Source organism: Cyclopterus lumpus, chromosome 19 (genome assembly GCF_009769545.1).
Source record: "Cyclopterus lumpus isolate fCycLum1 chromosome 19, fCycLum1.pri, whole genome shotgun sequence".
Classification (NCBI taxonomy): Eukaryota; Metazoa; Chordata; class Actinopteri; order Perciformes; family Cyclopteridae; genus Cyclopterus; species Cyclopterus lumpus.
This window is the reverse complement of record NC_046984.1, coordinates 8,555,651-8,575,051: the sequence shown is the minus strand read 5'-3', so window position 1 is coordinate 8,575,051 and position 19,401 is coordinate 8,555,651. Positions and strand designations below refer to the sequence as shown.

The following is a 19,401-nucleotide window of genomic DNA, read 5'->3' as shown; positions in this document are numbered from 1 at the left end:
GAAGTCCAGTTGTAACCTGGTCCGAGACCAAGTGTCTAATACTGCGGCCTTGTGATGGCTTGCAGTAGCCACAGCTGCAGTTGAATATCTTTCTGAGTTGCAACAGGTGCAGGTGTATTGGATAACCTTTCACCTCAGCTTTGCGATTTTCCAATCCAGCCACCTGTTAGAGCTTTGCAGACTGGATATTTTTAGACGGGAAGAAAGTGCAACCTAGGAGTTGGGTTTGGTATAGTTCTGCACCTAATGATTATTTCTCGATTAATCTAAAGATTATTTTTCCGATGAATCTAATAACTAATTAATCGAATATTCTAAAGAATATTTTTTGGAATTCCCGATTTTAATATAGCAATTGCCCAATGTAAATATCAAAAAAGTGTCTAATATTTTCAATATTCTATTCATTCTCAGAATCAGCTTCATTGGCCATGTATGAGTAGACATACAAGGAATTTAACTTTCTTTCGTTGCACTCAACGTACACAGAAATAGACTTAGAATTGAATTAATTTAATTACTGGATGTCATATCAACCCTTTCCCTGTACACTATTTTCACTCAAGTATCTGACCATATCTCAGAAGTAGTAGCCCGAGAACCATTACTGGGCCTTTTTTTATTTCATCTTTCCGTCTTGCTTGTGAAATCCTCACAACCTGCGACATAAGTATTATTGGCTTATTGCTAATTGTTGTTGGGTGAGCGACTCGCTCTTTGATAACCCACTCCAGCTTCTTTAGGACCTGGCCCAAAATGCCAAATTCAAGCAGGCATGAACTGGCCTACCTCCAGCCTCGGCACCTAATCAGCTTAGTGCTCTCTCTCAAGAGAAACCAAACAAAAAATGCCCCCTCTCTCAAGTGCTTTGAAATATTAACTAATTAATTAAATTTTAAAGAAATACTGCAATGAAATGCTTATTATTATAATACAACATAATGTGTTCAGCTAATACATAGGCATTGTGATTATATGGAATATACAAACATTTTAAGATGCCCGAACCAGAATACATGTAAATCATTTGTTGTGTCTGATGGTTTGTATTCTAAATCTTTCCACGGACATCACTAAACTTGGTATTGAACCTCAATGCTTAATATTTCGTCTGTTTTAACCATTAAAAAAAAAGTTCTTATTTTTACTGTTTGTGTTGGTTTACGATTTAAATGCTTTATCTTCGGGAAAGTTAGGGATTTTAAGAAGTATTTTGGCGTTTTGGTAGAGGAACGTTCTGTATTGATGCTAGTTTTGACATTTGGAATTTTAACCTGTACACACATAAAATCTGGAAATTTAATTTTGCCCCAAAGGTTTAGTTCCCTGATGAATCTTCTCTGAGCCTTCAAAGTGATCTGCGGTCAGCATGTCTTTAGGCAGGTTAACTGCTAACCACCAAGACCTGGGTTTGTAGGAAGCAGCTCTTCAGCCCTGTAGAAAACTGCTAGCTCCAAAACCGAGGTATTAGCTGAATTCCCAAAGGAACATTTTCCAATGCCTCCCCCATTTTCCCTTCCTTTCTGCCTGATGGGCTAATTTGCGTTGACTTCGGCTTCGACAGATTTGCACTCATTATCAAAGAGGTAGTGGCAGCCTGGCTGCACTCTGATGTAATTTCTTCACACAGTGTAGACTGATTTTCAGAAACTAGCTTCTTAGTTGTGCTGGAGTGAAACAAAATGATGTGCCTCTTGTATTTCGATTAGGATAGTTTTCATTGGGACCGTGCGACTTTACTACTGCAACCCCATATGATGGGTGTCTATTCACCTTGGCCTACTTTCCAAAGTGCTGTGTCAGAGCCCCGCACAGGACGCTGCAGTAATCCAGACACTGCTGTTTTGGGCCACACTGTAATCTTGGCACAACTGCTTTTTGCAGTGGAGACAAAAAGCTGATCCTAGAGCTGCAAATCTAGGATTTACTGCTCTAAAATTCAGTGAGTGCTGGTACTGTACTGAGAGAAACATTAAGATACTTGAAGAGCAGCACTGGTTAGTAGTGGTGTGGTAAATAGAAAGCGGTCGTCAGCGCAGGTCATCCAGTTGTACCGATTGTTGTCCTTGGAAGAGTTGAAGTTGCAGTGAGTATATTGTTACCGTCTTGTGTTGATGTGTTTCCTTATGGACCTAATTGTGTTATCAGAAAATTTAGAGATGGTAATTATATACACATTTCCTCATTGTTGAGATGACTGGTTTTACAATCGGCAGCTTAAATCAATTCACCTTTATTTTGTCAATTTTTGTTAAATTAAGCAACTATGGCGCTTTGATCATTCCACGCCTCTGACAGACTGCTTCTCCATGGCAACAGTTGATGAGACTCGTGGGTATTGTACTATTTTGAGCCTCGAGCCATGCCAAATGAACAAACAAAACATAATTTCACAGAGACCAAATTTAAATAATTAAAATTGGTAGTGCATTTTACAACTTTTGGGACTTTATGATTTAAATAAGCGCCATTCAAGTGCTTTATACGGGGAGGTTGATTTACCTAAAAAATTCTCTCTCCCAATGTAAGTATAAAAAAAGTATTTTTGGGCCCCATGCTGTCACGTGACAGACCCAAACATTTTATTTCCACTGTTTAGCCACTATGTAAAACAAATCTTCAAAGCCTGGCACTCCTCCCACTTTCTTGGGGCTTTGCTGCACATCATGCAAAAACATACATTTCAATTAATCAAATTCATTTGGTTCCCCACTCAGCCCTAGTTCGCTCTGACTAAAGTGGAGAGTAACAACTGAACTGATAAGTAGAGCTGGCTGACATAACCGAGGTAGAATTGAATCATTCTACAATATGAGGCATACGTGTGCAGAGCAGAAAGGAGCACCTTGATGAGTGTTAGACGGAGTTGGATAGCACAGTAAGGAAAATGTTACCCATCTGGAAAACCACACACTCTCACAGTAATTCTCCTTCGTCTGAGTCTCCACAGCCAACGCAACATGACACAACTCGATCGTAGCACCTGTTTCTCACAGCCGCCCATCTACTCTGTCACCACCTAAACGAAGACTGGCTGATTTCTCACAATCAGTCTGGGTTTTACAATTATTCATTTGTTAAAATGATATACATTACATAAACACAATTGACAAAGCTTCAATTACAGTGATGTATGTAGTAAAATAAGAAAATAATGTAATATGCATTTATAAATTGTTTGATTTTGCACCAACACATGCATTTCATTATTCTGAGCTTGCCACCACTGCTGGTTGCCAAAGCTCTGGTTCATGTAACTCAAGTACCTTTGCATCTGATTGACCGATCCTAGACACTTTAAAAAAAAAAAATATTCTGCTGTACTCGCCGGAGTAAATGGCTCTTCATCCTCCAACTCTTCCTCCTCTTCCTCTTCCTCCTCCTCTGCATTTGCCAACTGCTGGCCTCTTAACACAGCATTAAACCACCCACTACCTCTCACAATTCTCCAGAAGAGATGCAGCACTGCTACCACCCACAGTCCCCTCTGAAGTACCTGATACAAATATGTGAAAAATGCTTGGAGTTTGGATTTTTCCCTCCGAATATTGTCTCGCTACAGTGCTCTCACATTTAGCCTTCACCGCGGTGGAGATGCCTATATCGTCGCATTCATTTGGACGTCTTGAAAGCATACCAGTAGAGTGAGGTCTATCTGAGAATGCCTGGAGGACTATACTTGGCCCTGTAACAGAGATGTCAGATATCCACCATATGGTTTAGCCTGATTTTATAGAGCTATATGTTTATCTAAAGTACAGGCAAGGGTTAGGGTTGGTATTGTAAGTGAGGCTATAAGGTAAATACCATATGTAATTGTACTGGCTTAATGGTGTCTCAATATTGGGGTGTAATTATTGAGCTGTGAGGACTCTGGAACTTTGATGATTGTAATCTTGTCCATGACCAATCTGTCAGCTCTAGTTCCCGGCCTGATTGCAATGTATATCTGTGTTTGTATAATTATTGTGGACTTGGGAAGGAAAGAGAGAGAGGGGTTTGATATTCCTCTTCAGCAAGACTTAAGGTGACTCCATCCGTCTGGCACCTGAGGACATTTCCCCCGCAGCTGGTTTCTTGGGCATGCTCACTGGTATCAAAAATGTGTGTTTACCTCTGTTGTCTTGTGTTGCTATGGAAAGATTAATTGCACAATAGCTGTTATCGGTAATGAGCAGAAGATGTTGGACCCTGAAGAGACCTGATTCCAGGCCATGTTCATGAGTCAGGGTGAAGCGGGGCCAGTTCATCGGCTTTCCTTTTGGTTTCCATGTCTTCAGTGATCAAAGTCAAATGGTTTCGGATGCACAGTGACGAACTTGAGGATCCTGCTGTTACACGTCTGAAGAAGAGTATTGTAACTTAATGAGTCAAGTTGTAGCTTTTGCTTTGGTCACAACCAACATTGGCAGACACACTGGCACCTAATACCAAATAACAGATGTTTCTGATCAACTTCAGGTGTTTATAACTACCTTGGACATTGAGCAATACACTGTATTTAGATACTGATACAATATTAATAAGAACATGAGTTGAATCAATTTTTGTATTTTTTTTTTATGTTGAAATATGTAACTGGATCCCGTGATTTAAATGCTAGTTAATTCCCTCCTCCTCCTCCTAACTGTGTCGGTTTAACTGCACTTCTTCTTTCCATGACTAGAAAGGAGGCTGTCAAACCCAAAAAGGTTGATGGCAGAGGAAGAGAATTTGCTTTTCAACCAAAATTGAGAATAGATCATCAGCCAGCTGCCAAAAGAAGCAAATATTTCTCCCGCTGTGTCATAAGGAAGAATGTGATGTTTTGCTAAGCTACGGAATGACCAAGAGTGAAGGAAGCCAAGAGCGCCAAGGCATGCTAATTACCATTTTCTAAACAGAGAGTTGGTTCCTAATGAACACTGTTGTAATGATACACACCATCTGGACAGATCACAAGACAAACGATTGCTCTCTGGTAAGGAGAGGAGAGTTTGGATTGAACTATGCAGTGGATCCGTTGTATTTCCTGAGTGGGTAAACTGGGAATAGTGTCTCCGTTCACTTCGCATTGGAAAAGAGATTCTTTTTTTTCAGCACTTACATTTTTTTGTAAGTGCTTTTTGTAAGTTTAAATGTGACGCAAATTTCCTAATTCCTAATTGAAATACTCGTATGTGCTTGATGCAACAATTTACAATGTATTGATTTGATGTTTGCACAGTTCTGGTGAAGACTAGTACTGCATGACGGCTACATTTGCTAATTTGGCTGCTGCTTTCATTTAATCTTTTTCGCAGACGTATATATCCCTATAACTATTGGTGCTGATGTAAAATGTCTAGAAACCAAATCTATTTCTGATTTGTTCCCGTCTCCTCTTGAGATTTAATGGCTCCCATCCAGCCAGTATTCATATTATTGTCTGAACAACTTCAGAGACTATAATAAGTTTATGCTGGTTTCATAATTTCCATGCTCTGATCACAAAAGGGCATTTGTTTGGGCCTCTTGTCTCTCGGTCATTTCCTTGTTGAGAGTTAAGGGGAGGAGTGGCTCTGTGGACTGTGGCGGCTGACAATCCCACATTGTGTGAACTGCTGCTGCTTCACAAAGGGCCCATTGTGGAGAGCAGTGGCCCGGGAAGAGGGGACTGGGTCTAGGCTAGGTGACGGAGAGGTGTGGGTTCAAGGGGCCTGGGTCTGGGGGCGAGAGCCATGGTGGCTGGCCCAAAGTAGGGGCCTGTATTGGTGCTCAGCTGAAACTGTGCTGGAGCAGGGAGGGTGCTTTTATACGTACTCCTACACAACCACCTACTTTATGTAAGCTCTCAAATGAATCTCAAAGGTGAGCAGCTTTGTGAACATAGTTTTTTAATCAGAGTTGTCAATCTCTGATTTATTTTCAGTGTCCTAGAAAATCTGATGCTGTGATTATAAAACTGGGGCGTAAGCTGCTTGTACAACTGTTCCCAGAATGTTGTAATATTTTTGCTGTTTATCCTCCTCTGACTCCAGCTCAAGCCCACATTTGTGGTGTACTCTCGATTTGTTTACTCAGACAGATGGCATAGCAGTCCAACTAAATCCCTTTTTTCTGCTGCACTGCTGTTCTCCTTGACCACCAGCTTGAGACTTAATCTCCCCTTTCTCACCCTCTGTCCCCAAACCTCCTTCCTCTCTCTGTGTCTGAGAGTGACAGGGCTCTCAGGTCAAGCTGACACCGGTCTCTCTGTCCAGTCTGAAGCAGGCCTAGGCCCTCGCCCAGCTGTCCCAACGTCTATTTGTCCGTCTGTCTGTCAAGCCCGGCTGTTGCCCGGGCCTCTCACCTTAGAGTCAAGAGCCCTTTGTGATTTTAAAGCCATGGCTTCAAGAAGTTGAACCAAAACATGTCCAACTGCCTCTCTGGCACTCTTGTTTTACCATAGTATATCTTTCCTATTCTTTTTCCAATGTGTTGTGCCACATGTTGACTGTACTGTCTGCTATAATATAGACAGTGGTTAGAGAGTCAAGAATGAAAGTGACATTTAATAGCAATGAAGTAAACGGGGCCTCTCATCTACCCTCTGGGTTAGATTACCACAAACTGTTAACTATTGACTTCTCTGTCCACATTAGAGGCTTGCATTGCTCCGTTGCTGACAGGCTATGGTTATGCTGCATAAATTGTGTCGTTGAGTCAGATTTATTAAGGCAATAGCAAACATGAACGGGATGCCTTTTAATTTTGTTTCCATCTCCTAATATATTCTGATTTGCAGAGGGCTGTAATTTATCATCTGTGGCTACCTGGTACATATAGTTTGGAACCACTGTGGCATTTTGGTGTCTGTAATTCCGCCTGTATGTTTAGTGCATTGAAGGTACGGCCAAAGAGCTGTTCAAACATCCACCCATGCCCAGTGTGCTTAGTCATGCAGTACTCATTTACTTTACATTGAACAAATATAAATTCCTCGGTTAACAGAAGAGTATTGTGGCTTGGAGGTCTGACAAAGCAAAAGTCAGTTTTCTGATCAAGTAATATTTGTGATAATGTGTGTGCAAATATCTACCTTCTGTTTGTACTGTCCATCTAAGAATGTATCTGAACAAGTACTTTGCATGTAGAAAAGCATCATTTACAAAAACCGCATGGGTTCATTCGGAGCGATGCATTGCAATAGACTATAAATAGATTATTTGATCTGTTCTGGGTTGTGCGAGCATGCCTCTATTCATTGTAAATGAGCCGTGCCTACATACAAAGCCACTGCATGCCTACATAAACCTGGATGTGGAAACCTTAAGTCATTGTACACAAAGTAGTGTTATTGTGGAAGTCTTGTGGTCATCATATTCATAACTGACAGATGGCATCTATGTCACTGCGCACAGCCGGGTTTAAATCTCACAATGAAGCATCAGACAGATTAAACCCATATCCGCTCAGTGAACCTCTGAACTTGGACTGTTCTTCAGTCCTTTTTCACCGGCCCTTTCAGGCTCTTGCTATTGACACAATATACAACGTGTCTGACTGTGTAGATTTGGGCTGAACCAACAACAGGCTATATTCACATTGGAATGCCTGCAATATGAATAATTGTTAATTAAAGCACCCTGGTTCATGTGATAAATAATGTAAATTCGTATGATTTTATGTCTTTTTGTTGTATGCACCTGATTCTAGATGCCACCCTTTTTAGCTCGATCAAATTTCTTTGAAGAGCTACTAAAAGTAATAACTTTTACTGTGGGGATTATGGACTTAAGCCTGGTGGCGACTGTTGACAATAATGTCATGCCGAGGCCATTAGAGTTGTAAACAACTACCTAATTTCCCCGTCTAAAATCATTGCCAGAGGGATACCTTCCTTTACAAATGGAGCAAGTGCAGTAAAACAAATAAACTGCACATATATGATGTAATTATGTAATTATTCTCTTTTTAAATGCTGTGATTCACATCGCAAGAAACAAAAATATCACAGGCTTCCTAACAAGAACATTTTCTTGCGCACAGACTGTGATTATATCTCTGTGTGTGTGTGTGTGTGTGTGTGTGTGTGTGTGTGTGTGTGTGTGTGTGTGTGTGTGTGTGTGTGTGTGTGTGTGTGTGTGTGTGTGTGTGTGTGTGTGTGTGTGTGTGTGTGTGTGTGTGTGTGGTTTGGCAGGAAAATTATTGCTGGGGCGGATTGTGTGAGGAGACAGACCATGTGGAGGGATGATGTGTGGGCACGTTTGTTGACTTCGCCGCTTAACACTGTATCTATGCATCTCTGTTGTGTCCCACAGCCCAGCACTCTACCTCAGGGTACAATCAACATGAACCAGTGCTCCGACGTCATTGATGGAGAGTCCAGGACGGGTCAGAAGAACTCTCTTTGCGTTCTGACCCCTGACAAAGAGCACTTCATACGGGCCGAGTGTAAAGAAATTATCAACGGGTAAGACATAATAAATAACCAGGAATGTGATCTGTTAATGTAGGGTTTACACATCTGCCATTATATCATTATATATATAGAGATGGATGATAATATTTCCTTCAGATGGGCAATATGTTTTTTTGTTCTTTATGGTGGTTTGAATGAATAAGGATGACAGACCTGGACAAGGGAGAATAGTTGTGAGCAGCTGATCTGCCCCCTGCTGTCTCCTTAGGGCTGAGCCTTTTCAGAGCATTGCAATCCACACTGCAGTGACAGTGCACATTCTTGAACTGTTGCCTCTCCCCGCCTCTCTTGGCTTGTACCTGTGTTCACAACCCCCCCATGTGCCTGGACCCACATCACAACACACTGACGCAGTGCAGAAACATATATAGAATTTGATTTAAAAATATTTTTGTTCGCTTATCCTGTTGTCTGAGATATAACATTCAGAACTTGAAAATATGAATTGATCATACTGGCAGGTGTTTTTCATGGTATTCAGAGCAGGCAAGCCAACGCAGCCAAGATGTTGACCAGTGTGTGAGAGAGTGCAGGCCAGCGCGAGCTTGATGTCTTCGAAAGCAAGGCAATAAGTACGATGAGCAACTCAACGCACACTCCTACGCAGAGCTGCCTGCAAAACAGCTCGGCCCCAAGTGCAAGATGTTTGACAGTGAAATGTCGTCCAACTGTCTGCGTAGTAGTGTGGACTGAACGGCCACGATGGGTGACTGTACTGAGGACCGCTTTGACAATCCCAAATATGAAGCCTGGTTGGAGGATTTTAAATGGGGAAAAGAAAGCTTAATGCCAAGTTTGTGTTTGACATCTCCAACATGCGGGTAGCGGCAACTGTAGGCCATATTCAAAGGCAAAAGCGTGGTACCAATCGTTTATTTACATAATAAACATCGAGCCGTTTGTACTCTGATGTCAAAAAATCTGGAACTTTGAGACTGGAAAAATAATTAAATGGATAATCTGGAGGAACCTGTCTCATGTCCCTCTCCCCCACTGCAGCACATGTAGTGTGTGTGTGTGTGTGTGTGTGTGTGTGTGTGTGTGTGTGTGTGCAGTACATGATGTGTGTGTGCAGTAGTGCACTCTCCCTCCCTGACTGTAGAATAGATATTATGGCTATTCTTGGGGAACTGTGACTCATAACACCTACTCTCCGTTACGCTACCAGCTGCATCGCTGTACACCTCCCACTCTCCCGTCTTCTAGTGTTGGTTGTGGGCCGTCACACCATCATATTAGCCCTCGCAATTGTTGCCTACATCTCAGTGCTGTAACAACAAAATATATGCATTCTTTTTTTAATGTCTTTCCTGGTTATGTTACGCTTTTATTAATTATGCTAGAGGATAATAACAGGTCTGTGCTGCCACTCATTAATTTATGACAGTATGACAGTTTAGAGTGGCACCATGTAAAGGTTTTCTTTACAAAAAGGGCGTAGTAGAACAATATTTGATAATGCATGAGTGTTGTGTACCGTAGTCCCTGACTTGATTACTCTAGGCATACAAGAGCCAGTTCTATAGTAAAATAATTACATGAGGATTTGTGTTAATCTTAATGGCTATTTTCAGGTTTTATTCGTTAGTCTTGATATTAATCAGTCCAGGTGTGTTTTCTTAGTTACGTTTTGTCCACTTAATAATTTTTATTTTTAGTCAAACTTTAGTTGTTAGTAGACTGAGACTCTGGAAAGTTTCTTAAACCATGAACATTTTAGTTTTGACCAAGAATGGACATTGTTCTGGACTGGCATTAATCCAGATGATTTTCATGAAGATGCACATTTATACATATTGTGTTGTGTGGAAGTAGAATGATGGCACAGAGGCAATAAAAAGATGAAAACTGTGGGAGTCTTATTTGTGCTGACTGAGTACGCTTTTCAAGCACAACACTTAACTAAATCCACCTTGGCTAATTTGATAATCGTGTCCTTGAGAATTGCCTTTTTAGTAAGCGTGCGCACACACACACACACACACACACACACAGCAATAAAGCAAACGTTAATGATCAAAGATAATTAAATGTTACCGTACCAGGCTTTAAGATACTTTTTGTTGCCACCTCGATGATTACATACTGATGCAAGGTTCTCTTCCGCTGCACTAGCTCACTGTTTGTCTTTGTCCTGTCACACATTGATCCACCACGGGTGCAGTCTGCATTTAGTTTCCCAAGAACAACTCTTTGACAGTTTCCCTATTCGTAGGTGGCAGGAGGCTCTGACTGTCTACCCCAGGACCAACAAGCAGAACCAGAAGAAAAAACGCAAGGTTGATCCACCCACTCACCAGGTAATGCACCTATTCACACACTCCATTGCAAAGGGCTTTTACCTCACTCCTTCAGAAGAAGGTGCGAATAGTAAGCAACCAAATTCAGATGAAGGTCATGTGTGAAACCTTTGCCTTTTGATTTCTGGCTCCTGAATGCCGCGTAACCCTGTCAAACTAAAACCAGGGCAGATCAGTGCACACGTAAAGCAGAGAATAAGGATGATGTTACAACTTTACTGAGAATACAGATACACTATTGTGTGATTATTAGGTTGAGGTGGTTAAAGAATTCGTTCATACTGCTACCAAGTGCAGCAACATTTCTGATGCACATTTAGTTTGCTGCATCTATGCTTGTTTGACATTCTCTGCCTTTTTTATAACTGAAGTATATCCAAATGACAGATAATGAGTGTCCCCCTCGGATGATTTCATGCAAACCTTTAAGATGGATATGAGTTCATATCGACACTGTTTGAGATAAGTGATCCCCATGTGGCAATTGGTGCTCCAGGATCGAAAGAACATGCATATGTAATTAGGACATGTGCTGTGGACGTATGCTGTCTGGAGGCTTTTCCTTCCACTCAAACTACACCAGCTTCCAGAAACACAGAGAGATTATTTTTTTACATCAGCATAATGAACAGTTCATGCTGTCCATATTTTCATTTTCGAGTCACATGACGTGGCCCTAATGATCAAATAGACTGCAGTCCATACACTCCTAAATGTATGTATACGTTTAGATGATTTACAGTGGTCGATGTTAAAGAGTGTGAATAACGTGTTTAAAAGCTATTTTCCCGAATGAAATACTTGCATCATGATTCCAATAATATAGTTATGTTTTTATAGATGGAGAACAGGTCACATACTTTGAACACACATATAGTATATAGATATATTTCACATGCCCCTAAATAACTCTATACATGTATATGTAAAGGGTGTGGATAACAAGCTTACACATTGTCATACACGTTTCTGCAAGACATACTTGCACTATGTTTCAACACTGTAGTTCTGTTTCAATCGGTGCAGAAGAGGTCACCTCCTTCAAATACACGCATGGTTTCACCTGGCTTGAAGGCCACAAACCAAATTGAGACATCAGAATATTCCTGATATCATTATCGATAAAATGACATTGAACAATGTGACCATGATCCTCTCACGTATGGGTCTGTTTCATGGTCATGTCCAGGAGAGGCTGTCTCACCTGTCAGACACAGGTTTGTGTGCCTGTTCAGTCACTGATGTTGTGTGTCTGATCCAAACAGGTTGCGTTGTAATTTGACGCTTGTCGTCATAGAAGTCAAATCCCTGTCCTAAACCAAAATATAATCATCACATTGTTTAATTAACATCACCTATGTGCCCTGTGAAAGTATGAGTGCATGACAGTGAAGTCAGAATAAAATAACAGTATTAGGTAAATCTTTATTACCACAGTTATGGTTTCAATAAGGAGATGAAAATGTAGGCGATTGTTGTAAAATATCGTACACACCACCAACCCGTGGGATAAAGCTTTCCCCATGTTCTACCTCCGATTTAATGTGAGGCCAAATGTGTGCACACAAAATTCTCTCTGCACTTCATTGTCTGGTTTCTCTAATGACGGCGCCCTGAATCCGACGGTGACCTTGCCATGCTGACGCTAACAAGGCTCATTTGCAGAGTGGTGACACAGTGGTGACCTTGACTGTTTACTTTCTTGTGTAATACGAGTGTAACTACGACAAACTGCAATTTTATTTCACCACAATAAGTTCCTGATGTCTGCTTTAAACACCAATAGAGCTCAGAAAAGGAATTCATCTTTTTTTTCTTGCATGTGAAATGCACATTGCTTTAAATAAATATCAACAGTCAAGGCCAAGCAACATAATTATGGCTAATAATGTGTGAGGGTGTTTACGCTTTCACTGCTCGTCAGTTTCTACCATTGTCTCGTGGGCTGTTTAGTTATTCTGGGATGTAAATATAGATTGTCACAGATAAATATCCACAGTTTTGGTCAGGCTCACATTTCCACCTGACAGTTCTCCTCCCACTTTGACGCAACATGCTGGAGCACTGTAACGTGTTTGTCTTCTGGGTGGTGCCCTCAAATAGAAACGCCTGACCCTGCGTAGTTGTTACTTTCAGATTCTTGATAAGCAACAAAAGGCCTTTAATAATGCTTTATGCCATAAATATGCATGAATTGGACCTAAATAAGAACAAAATCAAACCCACCGTTCAACTAGTATAGAAACTATAAATCATTGAGATTGAGATGTTTGGGTTTACCTGTATTGATTATTAATCAGCACTACAATACAAACATCAAAGGCTTGTTGTGATTGGCAGGGTGGAGAAACTGTAAGCCAGTGTTTTTCCACTAAAGACATGAATGAACACCCAGTGAGTTCAACTTGGCCAAACTTTGTATTCTGCTTCACACTTAGTGCCTTTTGAAATTTCCTATTAAAATATTTTGATAATAATCCAGATCAATCCAGGTGAAGGGTGAATCTCTCCTCTGATTTTTGAGAGATTGTTAGCACGACAGCATGTTTGTGGTGATTTGAAGTAGGCGGGCAGTAGTGCTTTGGGATTCTTTCTCTGATGGACTCAAATGCCAAACAATTTGTTCTGGGGACATCAAACAGCAATGAATGTTTAATTTAGTTTGCTCTTAGTATTTATGACTCAGATGAAGATGATTTATATGATTTTATAAGAGCTGTACTGAATAGTTAATTCATATTTTTGTCATTTAAATCCAAATTTTTATTAATTCTGTTTAAACCTGGCGTTTCTGCACAGTTGCAAAATAAAGATCAGGCAACACTATTATTTGTAGAAATTGCTTCCAGTGGTGTTGGAGTAGGACTGTTTCCACTCGTGTGATGTTAAAGATTTTCATTAACTCCAGAACGTTGAAAGGACCAAAAGTCAACACTTATTGAAAAAGAGAGATGTTATCACTTAAGTATATTCTGCTTCAATCCATATGTGTTGCCATTTAGCCTTTCAAAAACATAATCTTCACTGCCGTCAAAAAACAGCCGCACAAAAAACGTTATACTCATTAAAGTGAATTTAATTGAAAAACAAACAACCTTTGTTTAATTATTTAATAAAAATTGAGGATTTTGGACTTTTGACGGTCGTTGCGTCATGAAATATGACGACCGGCATATAATGCTTCAATGGAAAACCTCAATGGAAGCTTTGAATGTAAAACAATGACATTTGGTACAGCCCTAATTTTATTTTAAAATCTATTGCAATATATTCTGCCGCTGCAGAATGGAATTTGTTTTTTTCTGTAATCATCAAAAATACAGATGTGTTTGCCAGAAATAAACTCTTTGTTCTTTGTCTAGCTGTCAATCTCTTTCTCTTTTCCACACAGCCTCCTTATCTCTTGCCAGAATTTGTACTTTTACTATTATTACAAAATGTGTCACTTTGATTACCTGACACATACGCTACACATAAAAACCCAAGAAGTAGTAAAAGCAAAAACTTCACATTTCTAATCCGTATTTAATTATTCTTCAATCTTTTTCCTTCTCGTTTTCCTTTTTGTAGTCGCTCTGTGACCTTACCTCCCATTATGTCATTTCCTCTTCCCATCCACTCCTTCCAACCCAAACGCGTGCCCAGGAGCCCGGCCCTGCCAAGGTGACGGTGACCAGCAGCAACAGCAGTGGAGGAAGCATCCCTTGCCTGGCCAGCAGCATCGCCAGTGCCGAGCGTGTCCCGATAAGCCGTGCCACTCTGTGGCAGGAGGAGCACCGCTGGAGCAGGGCCACCATCCCCTGCAGCCGCAGTGCCTCCTGTCTCAGCCAGCTGAGCCAGAGCCAACCAGACTCCAGCATCGCAACTCAAGATGGTGAGGACTAAGAGGATCGCATGCCAATTCATCCACATCCTGCATATGCTTAAGCTATTTCATTGCGATTAACAACAGCAACAAAAAGTATAATTTACTTTTAGTCAACTTCACTCTAACGCTTAAGTATAAGAATACAGCCACTTGGCCAACTGTTCGGTGAAGTAGTGACCATTTTGTCAAGTCTACAAATATGTAACTTACATTTACATATTTATAATAATAATAATATGTATACTATTTTGGCAGTTTCATATTGGTGGCACTGTGTTCTTGCTTCAGATGGTGGCACCATGAGCACTGGACGCAAGGTACGAGTGGAGAGTGGTTACTTTTCCCTGGAGAAGACCAAGTCGGAGCCTTTTCCACAATCTCAGCCACCCAATCATCTACCCTTGTCCTCTTCACCATCTTCCTCCTCATTAGGAGCTCTCAGTCCCAGGTACAACTCTGAGTCTGAATCCCAAACTTCCCCTTTTCAACCCTCCCGAGATCCTCTCCCTTCTCCAGGTGCACTTGTTTCACCCAACTACTCCACCATCAGTTCCTCCCAGAGCTCGCTGGATTCTGAACCCAGTGGGACTACACCCACCTGGGAGGGACGCATTGGTGGTGGAGGAAGTGTTTGTAGTGTCAGTGGTGGAGGCGGCAGAGTGGGCCGGCCTGGCAGGGAGTACGCGGCGCTGTCCGATGTTCCGCGAGCTCGCAGGCTGAGTCACCGCGAAGCCTTCCGCTCAGAAAAAAAGCGCCAAGAGCTGAGGACACGGACCAGGAGTCCTGGCAGAGAGGAGGTGGCTCGGCTGTTTGGGGAGGATCGCAGGTAAGAGGTTATGTATACGTGTCATGCTTGGCACACTGCAAAAACAGATTCTACAGACATTTGAAGTTGCATATCTCATAGCAGATTCACTTGTGATTATACTGGCAGCCAAACAGCATTGATAATCATCAATGAGCCACTGGTTGTAAGCCCTTGACATAGCCTTAAAACATATAGATAGCATGCCAAGTAATCTACTATAATATGTGAAGCTCATGCATTTCTTAAAGCGTCAGCATTTCTAGTGTTTAGCACCACCCTGTGGCTGCTGTCCTTGAGACGTTCCTGTATCTTGAGCATCTTTTCCAATTGCTGCCTCCCTTATCTTTACAGATTGTTTGCCATTAATGATTTAGGGATTGAAGTGCATGTTTTACTTTCTTTTCTATTGATCTCTACCTTTTGCTCTGGCTACTTTGCTAGTTTGTTTTGTCGTTTTCGATCTTTTCCAGGGGCTTCTGAACAGAGCTTCTTGGAGCTAAAGCTCAACCAACCCCTCCACCCCTCTCTCAATGCTGTACCCTGCTGGTCACCGCTGATTCCTGCTTTCTATCATTTCATCTCTGCACTGCCTGGGAGAACACACACTCGCACAGTTTCATAAATACTTGATTTACTGTATATATATTGTGCATACTTAAACATACTGGTGGTTGGTACTGATGGTGGGTTTACATACAGTTTGATCTTTCTTTCTTTCTTTCTTGTGCAGACACACATACACACACACTATACACACAACAAGTGCAGAGCCATAAGGTAATGCTGACTGTGTTGCCATCGCTGCTACTTTAATTAGTTTAATCCACCATCCTAATCATTTTCCTTTTCTTCTACACTTTAATCTCATTATATAACACCTACTTTTTATTTTATGTATCTCTGGATTGTTCTCTTTAAAGATATTACCTCTACATTGCACATTGTTATCTATGAAAGTTTGTTTGAGTCTAGAATGATGTCCAAAGTCAAACTACCTTTTGTAAATGTTGTGCATTCTGCTCAGTAAATTGAAACTTGGACATTGATTTTGGCTCAAATTTGCTTTTTATAACATGCTTTGGTCTTGTTTTTTGTTTTTCTGCCACAATGTGAGGATTATGTGCTGCATTTTTAAGAATTCTGTGTATGCTGATTTATTATCATTCTTTAAAAAAAAAAAATTTAATAATTGAGATATTTAACAGATTTCAGACAAGACTTTTGTCAAGTGAAATACGTTATGTACGGTGACTCAGCACTCTGAAAAGGAACGTCCTTTGTGTCTCACAGGCGTTCTCAAATCATTGGCAGATTTGAGGAGGGTCAGCCTGTAGAGCGCATGGACATGAGCAGCTCCAATGAGCCCGCCACTAACACCACGCTAATCCAGAGACAAGGACGCAGCGAGAGGCGCTATGTGGCAAACAAACATGTATGTTATTGTCTGATGAATGACTAAAACAATTCACTGTACTATGTAACGTTGCTAAAGGATTACGTCTAACTTCTAATACTAATTATATTATGTTGTATTTGTAGGAGATGTCACTGGATGCAGGAAAGGATCGCTCAGTCCCTGATGTGTCCAGCTCCACTTATGCTAATTTAAGAAGAGCCAAGTCATTGGACCGCCGAGTCACCGAGTCCTCAATGACTGTGAGTACAGAAAGTATTGGGACATTAACCAGTGGACCAAAACATAGAATTTCACAGCCCCATTAAATAGCCCAAAAAGGGTGTGATCCCTCACCACCTTGAAACACTTGAAAATGGCCAATTGTGTTCAATAAAGCACTTCCAGAAGCGTGGAAGTGGAGCTTGAACCCATTTTGCGGCACTGGTGGTTCGCTATTTCTATTTATTTTTGTCCCTCTGCACCTCTTTTTTGTAATGTGCACTGCTCATTACACTGAATTACATGTTTTACATAATAAAACTTGCGCAAGCAGCCAAACAACATTGCAACTCCACATGCTGCTGCATATACACTATAAAAGTAGCACTAGTTTGCTTCAGTTTCCGTAAGTGAGATTAAAGTACAGTTGCACTGGTATCTGACGTCTGACTCTACCAGTCTGACAAACTGCCACTGATCCACGGTGTGTTCGGGGCTGCAGGGGTGATCCAGTCAGTGTGTTGTTGGTCTCTCTGGGCGAGCTGCAGCTGCCAGAACCCCACGCCCACTCAAACACACACGCATGCATTTATGTGCACGCCACTGCCGCCACCGCTACTGATGATTATAAATAGCCAGCACAGAAGCAGTCGTGTATATGTCCATGGGACAGACGGAGAGAAACAGATTGTCAACATATAAAGTGAAGGCAGTTATACATCAGAATGACTCTGTGCCATGCGGTGACACCACACCTGATGAAGCTCAACAGAAACAAGGTATTGTTGAGTGAGCAGAAGCCAGGTTTTGGATGAATGATTGACTCTGGAGTCTATAAACAGACTTGAGCTTGGTTTCAATGTGCAGCCGTTTGTGTTTCAGAGGGAAAGTCCAGCTCCCGCCAGTCGGTCTATTTAGCTGGAGCCAAATATCTTCATTTATTCTTATGAGGTAGTGACTTAAATGTAAACAAATGCACATAAATCTGACCAAATCACATTGTGTATTTCCCATTTATGTGGTTGATGTTTAATCGGATGTCACGTCTAAGTGGTAGATGAATTTCCTTTTAATAAGATAAGATAAAATAATCCTTTATTAGTCCCGCAGTTGGGAAATTTACCGGATTACAGCAGCAAAGGGTAAAGTGCACACAAGAGACATAGTAAAATCAAAAACAAGTGATATAAATAATAAACAGTAATACAATATGAGTTAATCTAGTTGCATTATATAATATTACATCACACTCATCTGTCTTTATTGCAGCCAGATCTGTTGAACTTCAAAAAAGGATGGATGACAAAGCTGTATGAAGATGGAATGGTAATTAGTTTTCATTAATGGTATTATTAAATGGCATCTGCCTCTACTGAATCACATTTATATTTTACTCATTGAGGCTTCTGTGAAATCCAATTAATGGTATTGTTTTTCCCCTTAGTGGAAGAAACACTGGTTTGTCCTGACAGATCAGAGTTTGAGGTGCTACAAGGACTCGATAGCCGAGGAGGTAATAATTGTCTTCTATTCTATTGTCTTCTGTTTGGTTTTTTTTTTTGAATGAATAGGCGATGAATAAGGACTTTTTTGTTTTGGTGATATTTTTTTACTTAGGCTTCAGAACTGGATGGTGAGATTGACCTCTCCACATGTTATGATGTCAAAGAGTTCCCAGTCCAGAGGAATTACGGCTTCCAAATCCTCGTGAGTATTGATCCTTCATGTCATGGATTGTCCTGTGTCATTAATCACCAGTGAAGAAGAAACTCATTGTCAACACACTGGAGCTCTGCTGTCTGCTGACGGTCTATAAACAGCCTTCAACAACATGTGGTGCAACTCCAGGTATCAGGTTGTGTCTTTCTGAAAGGATTCTTTGTCCCGTAATGACGGATGTCTCTCGACTTGTCGTCTCTGTGAGAGGCTGACATCATGGCGGTCTAAATCTGCTACAGCTTGTCACTCTGAGCCCTTTTGTCCTTCATCCTGCACAATATGTTTACCGAACCTCTTGCTTTCAAAGAAGAATTGCTCAATTACACTCACGTTTTATCTAGTTGCTATGCAGTTCAATTGTTATCCATTTGATATCGCCGTGGGTTTAGTTCCTTCTACATATAGATTTAAACTCTGGCTGAGAACAACATGGCTTTAGAGAAATTAATAACTCCAGTATTAATGTCTACTCCCTCTGCTCCATGGTCAGACTGGAAGGGGCTGTGTCATGCAGTCTAAGCATGTAACAGTGCAGGGTTGCTTACACTCCATTAATGTGTCCTCAGAAGCTTTCATGAGAAACTGTGTTATTGTAGAATTCACTTAACTTCCACTAGAGGTCCCTGTATTTAAGGTTAAAGTTGAATGTATTGCACACATAATAAAGCT

At 41.0% G+C, this 19,401-nt stretch overlaps 1 protein-coding gene across 7 annotated transcripts in view; it reads left to right on the top strand.

Annotated features, from left to right (window-relative positions):
- Positions 1-19,401, top strand: part of si:ch73-103b11.2 (protein outspread) — a 44,923-nt gene that overhangs the window by 12,604 nt on the left and 12,918 nt on the right. For 3 of the 7 annotated variants that reach the window (XM_034558528.1, XM_034558527.1, XM_034558522.1), the window contains exons 4-12: positions 8,262-8,413; positions 10,638-10,722; positions 14,293-14,596; positions 14,879-15,416; positions 16,689-16,830; positions 16,938-17,054; positions 18,283-18,339; positions 18,458-18,526; positions 18,631-18,720. In XM_034558528.1, coding sequence (XP_034414419.1) covers positions 8,262-8,413; positions 10,638-10,722; positions 14,293-14,596; positions 14,879-15,416; positions 16,689-16,830; positions 16,938-17,054; positions 18,283-18,339; positions 18,458-18,526; positions 18,631-18,720 — 1,554 coding nt within the window. The remainder of the gene's footprint in view (positions 1-8,261; positions 8,414-10,637; positions 10,723-14,292; positions 14,597-14,878; positions 15,417-16,688; positions 16,831-16,937; positions 17,055-18,282; positions 18,340-18,457; positions 18,527-18,630; positions 18,721-19,401) is intronic. The other 4 variants (XM_034558526.1, XM_034558524.1, XM_034558529.1 and 1 more) reach the window with 4 other exon arrangements.